Source organism: Triticum aestivum, chromosome 4D (assembly GCF_018294505.1).
Source record: "Triticum aestivum cultivar Chinese Spring chromosome 4D, IWGSC CS RefSeq v2.1, whole genome shotgun sequence".
Classification (NCBI taxonomy): Eukaryota; Viridiplantae; Streptophyta; class Magnoliopsida; order Poales; family Poaceae; genus Triticum; species Triticum aestivum.
The window spans coordinates 4,527,743-4,537,388 of record NC_057805.1 but is presented as its reverse complement, the minus strand read 5'-3'; the positions used below and the strand labels follow the sequence as shown (position 1 = coordinate 4,537,388).

Below are 9,646 nucleotides of genomic sequence, written 5' to 3'. Positions count from 1 at the left end.
CACAGCAGGACGACAAGGCTCGTCAAGAGCTCGACTAGCAATTCGGCTTCCGTCCCAGTCCGGATGAAGTAATGGCATTCGCACCACGCGTACATAATTACGCACTCGAGATTCCATGGACATCGACGGAGGCACAAGCTCAACCGGGATCTACAGTTCGGCTAGACCGACCCCGGATACACCATTTTCTTTTTGTTTCAGGTTCCTTTTCCCGCGAGCCTGATCACAAGCCCCTTTGAAGGATTGGCATACAAAGGGGACATGCAGCATAGGTGTGTAGGGTAACCTCCATACGTTCTTCTTGACGGTATTTTTACTTCTTTCTCAGGACCCGTACGCTGCCCCCTCTTGATTCCGGCATATTACATAGCCCGGGTACTTATCGTGCTATTTGTACAAGATACACCTTAACGTATCGATTCCAGCGCCTTCGTGCGTAGTCTCGAAGAGCCTCGCCAGGGTCCGGTGCTTCTTTGGATTGAACTCGCATAGCGGACGGCTTCGGCGCTGGCATGGAAGGATCCGGCGAACTAACATCACCTGGATCACATCAACAAGCTTGACGCTCTTGGTTACCATGCTCTGAACACGCGTCTATAGCGCTATCAGCTCGTCAGGAGAACACCAGTCCGGTCTCTTCTCGACCCAGGAGGTGAGTCGCATAGGAGCGCCGGAGCGGAATTCGGCAGCTGCGGCCCAGGTGGTGCCGCGTGGTTCTGTGATGTAGAACCACTGCTTCTGCCACTCCTTTACCGTATCCACGAAGGTTCCTTTGGGCCAGGAGACGTTGGACAATTTGCTCACCATTGCCCCTCCGCACTCCGCGTGCTGGCCATCCACCACCTTCGGCTTCACGTTGAAGACTTTGAGCCACATCCCAAAGTGGGGTTGGATGCGGAGGAAGGCCTCGCACACGACGATAAACGCCGAGATGTTGAGGAAGGAATTCGGGGACAGATCATGGAAATCTACCCCGTAATAATACATTAACCCGTGGACGAAGGGGTGAGTGGAAACCCTAGCCCGCGGAAAAAATGGGGGAGGAATACCACCCTCTCTGTGGGCTCTGGCGTGGGGACGATGTGTCCCTCGGCCGGTAGACGGTGGGCGATCTCCTTCGCCAAATATCCGGCCGCCTGGAGCTCAGCAATGTCCTCCTCCGTGACGGAGGAGACCATCCATTTACCCTGACCACCGGATCCAGGCATGGTTGCTGGAGTGGAAAGGAGATTGAAACTGGGGCGCTGGAGCTCGAGATTGGGAAGGCAGAGACAGAGAGAAAGCGCGAGAAGAGGAAGGGGGAATCCTTATCTCCTTATAAAGGCAGCAAATATAAAACGCCTCCTCACTCGCCTTGAGATTCGCCTATTCCCAAGGGCTGTGTAAACGGTGCGGTTGGGTTACCCATGCCCGCATTGATGAGAATCCCGCGATAAGGGGACACGATCTCTGCTTCGACAAGACGTGCCAATAGCAACCGTATCTTGAAACGTGGGATAAACGGTTCGAAATTGTGACCGAACGGACGTCCTGTCACATTGCAGAAAGCTGTCAGCGGATGGAACTCGTGTAAGATATATATATATTCTCTCTGCGGTTGTGCATGGTGTGTAACAGGTCTGGATACAATCATCACGTCCGAAGACTATCTTGGAGTTCGGAAGGAGGGGAACCCGCCTTGCAATGCCGAAGACAATCCGCGCCGGACTCCTCGTCATTAAAGTCAGGTTCAGGGGCTACTGAGGGAGTCCTGGACTAAGGGGTCCTCAGGCGTCCGGCTTGTTATCCATGGGCCAGACTGATGGGCTGTGAAGATATGAAGGCCGAAGACAATACCCGTGTCCGGATTGGACTCTACTTGGCGTGGAAGGCAAGCTAGGTGACCTATTATGAAGATTTCCTCCTATGTAACCGACCTCATGTAACCCTAGATCTCTCCGGTGTCTATATAAACCGGAGAGCATAGTCCGGATAGGACAGATTCATTACCATATTCACATAGGCTAGACTTCTAGGGTTTAGCCATTACGATCTCGTGGTAGATCAACTCTTGTAACACTCATATTCATCAAGATCAATCAAGCAGGAAGTAGGGTATTACCTCCATAGAGAGGGCCCGAACCTGGGTAAACATTGTGTCCCCCGTCTCCTGTTACCATCGATCCTAGACGCACAGTTCGGGACCCCCTACCCGAGATCCGCCGGTTTTGACACCGACACCCTCCTTCTCTCGTGCATTACCAAGGTATATCACGAGAATAAGGAAAGAAAGCGACCCCCAAGACAATAGTTAGCATCCTTCCTTCAAGAGTAGACTGAAGGTTACATAAGGAACCCTGATAGAATGATAGTCAACCCGTTACATATATCGAGTAATGACATAAAAATGACCTATGGGTTGCTAGAATTTCATTTAACTCCTGTTCCGGCAAATCATGGGCACTCGATATTTCCTACTTTATAGCACAAGTCATGCTCAAATTCACGGAAAATTCTGGCATGACCTTTGCTAAAACAGGATATATCGACCACCTGAAATTTGCCAGAACGGGAATTAATCAATATTCCGGCGAAACATAGGCCAATCGGAGGTGTTCCCTGCAAAATGCATCCATTTGTCGGATTTTTTCAAAATCAATAATGAAACAAAATTGCAACAATCAATAATGCATCCCTTCTAGCAAACATACATACATCTACATATATATTAAATAAAACTAAACAAAAAACAAAACAGAGAGGAGAGGGAGGTGCTCACGGTGGTGGGACAGGACCGAGCAGGAGAGGGAGACGCGACACGAGAAATCATGCATAGTCCACCGATTGAAAAATTATATCATCAAGATAATTGGCAACAACAATTTTATATTCCATTACTATTTTTCTATTTATAATTTTCTATTATATTACTTTTTTTACTTAAAATTTTCTATTTTATTACCATTCATAAAAATTGTATTAGCAACACCATCTCCATCACAACCTCTATATATACTACAAACGGTCTTTCATCCGCGTGCGGGTTGCGCGTGCGAATTTAGATTTTGGGCGATGGCGAGAGGAGAGGACGCTTTCCTTGGTTGGTCATTCCCGGTGATTGCTATCTTGACAACGTTGCCAATTTTCCTCCTCTGGATCTCCATCCGCATCTGTGGCGGCTAAGACGCTCAACTTCGTCTCCATCAAATCCACCCTCGTCTAAGACATCACAGGTTGATCGTCTCCTCCACATGGTGGCCGTCGCCGATGCCGTAGCTGCATTGATCTTGTTGTCCTGGAAATACCTGAACATGGTCTTTGTCCTAGTAAAGGATGCTCCAGTTGCACTATTCAGAGTCTTGGAAGCAAGATCATCTTTCACAATTTTAGTGCTCGGGATAATCTCGATGTCTGCCAACACATGATCATGAATATGCTCAGATCCAAAATCATTACATTACGAACAAACACATGGAATGGATACTCTTGCAGACATGTATTGCTTTGGGTATTTTGTGAAGCTTAATTTAAGCTGGGAAACAAATAAGTTCCAGTACTTTTTTAGAGCTATCACATACATCTATAAAATGTGATGAACAAATTACGACACAAATATTCAGCAGATAAATGAGACTTTTCGATACCTCAAGCTAAGCGCTCCAAAACAAAATGTCAAAAGAATAAGATTAATGATTTAAGGTTGTTCTTTTTCCCCCAATCTTAAACAATATGTCGCCAATCTAGTGGTGTAAAACTTAGCAATCTTGACATCATCTTCTGCTAGAGTACTATATCTCTTGATAGTTCCTTATGGATTTGTCGGAGGAGAAGAAGGACCTCTTCTCTTCATCTATACCAAGAGCAACCACAGATCCAACACTCAAGCACAGGTACCCCCTGATTCATCCTCACCAAATCTTAATCTATTGTATTGTTACCCTGGGACAGGAAGCAAGAGGTGCATACATATATCATTCGTAATTAGGATGATCATATGTTCATACGATCCATGCTCTGCCTTGTCATGTCTAGTAATATGATGCTTAGATGAAGTCGCAATGAGATATGTAGGTAGCATGAGAAGGAGATTTGCCCTCCCTCTGGTCTGGTGTAATTCTTTTGCTTTGATTTGCTTTATTGATTGACATGATACTGTTAATATCTAGCACTATAGGGACAACATATTTAGTCTTGGTCCCTTTTGTTTGGTTCGAGTGAGCTGTGCAGAGTCTAATGGTTATGATTTTTAGCTTGTTTACTCAAAGAGTTGAGTGTAGTTAATGGAATCGTCAAAGTTGTGTTTGTGTCTTGAGCAATGCTAACTAGTATGGTATGTTGCAGACTCATTTGCAAGATGTTTGAACCTTTTTAAATGAAGCTATATCTTTGTTGGAAATGAAGTTTTTTTTGGGCAGGAAAGAAGGGTAATGGAAACCGCACTGGGTTTCTTGGAGAGCTATGACTCAGACAAAGAAGTGTGGAGGTTTTAGTTTTAGGGACATCAAACTATTTAACCTAGCTTTATTAGCTCGGCAGTCATGGTGCCTCCAAAAAGTACCAGACTCTCTGTGCGCACATCTTCTTAAATCTATTTATTACCCAAACAATGATATTCTCAATGCTGAGCTGGGTTCACAGACGTATCAAGTATCGAGATGGCATGGATGTTCAGGATGGCTCGCCGGCGAGGTCTCCCTAGGGGGGCCATCATGTAGGAGATGGAGTGGAGAGGAGGTCTCCCTGCTGATCCAGGAATCACAATTGAGATGGGGGGCTGGACCCTGTAATGTCAGGATGGCACACCACCGATCTCGCCCGGTGGACGCATCAATGGAGTAGAGGATGGGGCTGTTGGGCTATAATAGCATGGAACAATAAAAAAATATAGATATGTTGGAGACTTATCAACGAACGGTAAATATTGTGCCACTTCTTTATTTTTTGCTTCTTTTTGTGTTTTTGTCTGGCACTCTCTTTTTGTGTCTGATATTTCATATCTTGTTATGACTAAAGTTTCAAAATGCCATGACTTTTGATGAATTATGTTCTGGGCTAGATTTTTTCAAACCTCAACTTCTAAGCACTGTAAAGTAAAAAAAACATGAGAACGGGGACCTTCCATAACACGGAGAACTGTTTGTATAGGACGTCTCTGCACCAGTGTTAGGATCTCCCAATGAACATGGCCTGCATGCCTACATTCCAAGGGAGTCAGCTCTCTCTCCCTCGACATATATGTTTGATCTTTGTAAGAGAAATCATCAAGGAAAGAATTATTCTCTCCAACTTGCCAGGCCATCAACTACTCTCAAACAACATACTTGAGCAAACAATTGTATTCATTGACGACAATCAGGGTGTGTTATAGCGCTGAACTCTGTAGACTAAACCTCCCCAAGATTGGGCCTCTCTGCGAATACATAATGGACTTGTTATCTGATTTAGAAGAGCATCGGATGAAGTGGAATAGAAGAACAACTAATAGGGCTGATCGCATCTTGTCAAGGGAAGGTTGCCTGGATAATTTGTGTAAAACTTGGTTTCATGTTTTTCCTCTTTGTACTCTGACATTGTGGCTGCTGAGGCTATGGACTAGGTAATAAAGGCCTGATTTGAATTCACTTAATGTAGTTTAGCATAGGTGTTCTTCAGCTAATGAGAATGTGATCCTGAAGCCTTTGGAGTATCTTTTTGATAGGCGCCTCTATCTGTATGGAAAATTTGCTACTAAAAGTCCCACAAAGTGTCCACTTCCTCCACTCTGGAAGGAAAAAATTGAGTTGTATGTGGAGCGTGGTTGTACCGAAATTTTGGCACATATATAAGAAAGCGGGATCCAAATTTGGTGCGTGGTAGAGTTTTTTTTCATCAAGCAACCATACCCTAGTCGGCGAGCCGGCATGAGAAGCGATAGCAGTCATGGAAGGAAGGGTGTATGAGCATCGGCTAGCCATGGCGATGAATAACAACACTTTCTACTGCCATCCAAGACCCGAAATTTCAGAGCAGAACATGGTTCGCAACATGTGAGATCAGCCACTATAGGAGAACGACGAAGATGGCCACTTGTTCTCTTGCCCAGTTGGTGATTCAGGGTAGTCTAAATAACTTTGGGGACTAGGATTACTATGATGTTCCTGCGATCATCGTTGGAGCTGTAATTGATGACTTAATTAGCCCAGACTTTTCATACCAATGCAAACATACCTAATCCTAGAGATCCTCTTCACGCCGTCTCGTGAACCGACAGCTTTGTGATCCCTGGATGTGACCTCGCAGACCATCCCCTCTGTTTTTTCCCTCCTCCAGCTACTGCACGTGGTGCCGTCGTACTCTTATAAGAAGGCCTCGCTAAAATTTCAGACCGAAAAGTCATGTTTAACATGCCCAAATATGTTAATTGGCTACACTCTGGGTACAGCAACCAACAACAAGACTTGCTTATAGAGAAAACCAAACAGAACATACAGCAAAACAAAGTCACTAGAAGACCAAACAAGCAGGTATAGATTTTACACACAGCCCGTAGGCGGGGCACACATCCACGACACACTAGAATATGGACTTCACACTGACATCAACACACGACAACAGTTCCCGTTCACAGCGTTACGAGCCCAAAGTTCCGACGCGAGAATATTCATCTAAGTTTTACGCGCACCCTTTAGTGCTAGACACCCTTTGAAAACCGCTACATCTTCGGAGACACATGGAACACATAATGCAAGGGGTTGCATGGGGCCACGCTCTTTTCCCTTCACTTGCCGCTACTTAAGAGTTAGGACCACATGCCGCAATCTGCTCTTCGAGCTGCATCAAAAGGTGAATAATAGGTCAATGATTAAGAAAAGTACCTTCCGAAAAATGATTAAGATAGGTCTATGGCACATAATGGTGCTCAAGTCACATGGTTTCACTAATCTGCCATATTCCAACTGAGCTAGTTTCTTATTTGGGCATTTGGCGAAGCTTAATTTAATTGGGAAACAAAAAATTTCTACCACTTTTTTGAGCTACCCTGTGCATCTACCAAACATGATGACAAAATTAACACATAATCATTTGATGGCTAAATGAGACTTTTCGGCCTCAAACTAAGTGCTCCAAATCTAAATGTCAAAAGAATTAGATTAAGGATTAAAGATATTGTTCCCTTTTCTCTATCTTAATATGACTAATCTATGTGTTATGAAACTAGTGGGAAGTTGGTATCAAAATCCAACATTAGGCACATAAGGTGTTACCTGCATCATGACCTCCAACTCATGCCGCACAATATAGAACTCATTCCTAACAAGATCCAATGACAAGAGACACCTAAAATAATGCAAAAATACCACATTGTCAAATTCTGAAGAGGTTAACAGAACTCAGATGAAATGGTTCAAAAATTGTAACCCTATATTTCAAAAAAGAAAAATCTCTAGCGATATAAGAATTTAGTTGTGCTATAAACAGAAGTCTAGAGCCAATAATATACAAGAGAAGCATCAAAGGGTAGCATATTCAGATAGTGAACCGAGTAATATCAATAACGTGATTGCAGATGAAGTGAAAAAGCAAATCAGGATACTTCTTAACAATGTTAGATTGGTATATGAGCTGAAAATAACGACAGAAAAGACAACATGAGCTGTCAGGTTTACATAGAGACATTGAAAAACAATGTTGCGAATAATTATTGTGTAACATATGTAATAAGCTATTGAGTTCTGACCCTTGTATGTATTTTATGGCATAGAAATTGCCGAAGTTCATGCAGGCGAGGTTCACTTGCTGTGCACCAACACTGAAACATGCAAAAAAATGCAGATCAGAAAATTAGGAACTTATCAAACTTAGTATAAATTGAGACGTCAACTCAATAATATCCTCAAGGAGCCATTTCCAATCATGATTGTCAACTCCATAAATTGTTTGATGAACCAGAAAAAAACGCCATTGCCGTCACGTGCAATAGCAGATCAGTCGTACCAGAAATATTTACAAAGAGACAAAGTTTTTCTTGCCGAACCATGAAATTGTCATGAATACCGACAATTCCGCTACACGAGACACAACTAAAATGAGGTCTTCTAATTTTCGATATACGACACCCAAATGACATCCATGACGTACACACCCTGCACCTGACAAATCTGAATAGAAACAACACCGTTCCAATGGAGAAACAGAAAAAATGGCCATTGGCGTTATGTAGAATTGCAGATCATTAATACCGGCCATGCTTATGAAACGATATTTTTTTCATCTCGGCCTAGAATAATGGCATTGCCCGAAGAACAAACACGATAGTAGAACAAACGTTTGCAAAACGACAACAATTCCCTTCGCCAAGCGAGACGATTTGATTAACATTGGGAAGAATACCAACAATTTCGTTACACGATATATAACTAAACTCGGCTCTTCTACCTATGGCTATACGATGCCTGTAAAACGACACGAACCTCAATTGTGCGGCCGTGTCGTGAGGTACACACCCCGTGCCGACACATCCAAATAAAAAACAACATCGATGCCATGGACAAACTTGAAAAAACAGAATTAGAGATACATAGAATAGCAGATCATTAATACCAGAAAAACCACCATTAGTAATACACAGAATAGCAGATCATTAATACCAGGAATATTCCGAAAACGACAACAATTTATCCTCATCATAACATTGATATTAATCGGGATACCGGTAACTCCGTTACACTAAACGCAACTAAACTCGATTCTTACGCCTATGGGGCAGTGCAACCGACAAATAGCTTTGCCCAGTATAATAAACTGATCTCAATCGCATGACATTGACGCAGCGGGCAAACATACATAGAGTTAAAAATAAGCAGGTGGAAGAGAGAGAAAGGGTTTATGATGGTCATCACCTGGAGGTGCACCGCATGAGCTGCTGCGTCAGGGCTTCCACCTCGTCAAAGTCCACTTCGGGCTCCTCCCTGCGATTTCCAGAGCAGATAATTAAGATGAGTCAGTACCCGAGACAGAGAGCAGAGGGAGACATGATAGAGGGTGTGGAGGCGGACATCAGGGTGTCGATGTCGTCGATGATATCGGAGGCGTCGTAGATGAAGAGGCGGGAGACCTCGGCGGCGGTGCCCTCGTCCCGCAGCTCCTCGAACGTGTCCTCGTCGACCACACCCTGGATCGACGTCGATCATGCCAAGGCAAAGGCAAAGGCCAAGTTAGTCGGCCAGCCAGGCCAAAGTCCACAACCACACGACTAGAGTGGAGGGGAAGGGCCTCACATCGGTGTACATGCTGGCGATATGATCGTTGAGGTGCGCCCTCAGTGCTGCTGCTGCCATGGCAAGGCGAGGAGAGGTCCGGCGGTCCGGTCCGGGGGACTGAGCGGTGGAGACGGGTGAATTCGGCTGCGGAGTGAACGAGGACGGGATGAGGAGCGGAGGTTGTATAGCTGGCCTCACGAGGGTCTCTCACGTAGGCGTTTGGCAGCGAGTGCTCTACTAGCTGTACTGCGTCGTCGGCCGGGCGCCATTAGTTAGCTTGGAAACGGCCCGCGTGCGTAATGCGTGCGATGCATGCATGCATGGAGCCACCGGCTGTGTGTCCACGTGTTCATGGAAGTGAGCGTCTATTTCAACTTTAGTCTCTTTTCCTTTTAAAAGAAAAAACTTTAGTCCCTCACAATGTTTAT

General features: G+C 44.6%; 1 protein-coding gene across 1 annotated transcript; it reads right to left on the bottom strand.

Annotated features, from left to right (window-relative positions):
• Positions 1 to 6,444: 6,444 nt before the first annotated feature.
• Positions 6,445 to 9,403, bottom strand: LOC123099322 (histidine-containing phosphotransfer protein 2-like). Its single transcript, XM_044521498.1, has 6 exons — positions 9,237 to 9,403; positions 9,015 to 9,130; positions 8,859 to 8,927; positions 7,697 to 7,768; positions 7,224 to 7,296; positions 6,445 to 6,789 (listed from the first exon to the last, which is right to left on the bottom strand). The coding sequence occupies exons 1-6, from the start codon at positions 9,294 to 9,296 to the stop codon at positions 6,751 to 6,753; spliced, it is 429 nt and encodes a 142-aa protein (XP_044377433.1). The 5' UTR covers positions 9,297 to 9,403; the 3' UTR covers positions 6,445 to 6,750.
• Between the last annotated feature and the right edge of the window lie 243 nt (positions 9,404 to 9,646).

Excerpts from the sequence above, each read along its gene's own strand:
- LOC123099322 (XM_044521498.1), bottom strand. The coding sequence starts at position 9,296 with ATGGCAGCAGCAGCACTGAGGGCGCACCTCAACGATCATATCGCCAGC. Across the intron at positions 9,131-9,236 it reads TCGCCAGCATGTACACCGAT|GGTGTGGTCGACGAGGACAC; the intron begins GTGAGGCCCTTC and ends ACGTCGATCCAG. Across the intron at positions 7,769-8,858 it reads CTCATGCGGTGCACCTCCAG|TGTTGGTGCACAGCAAGTGA; the intron begins GTGATGACCATC and ends TGCATGTTTCAG.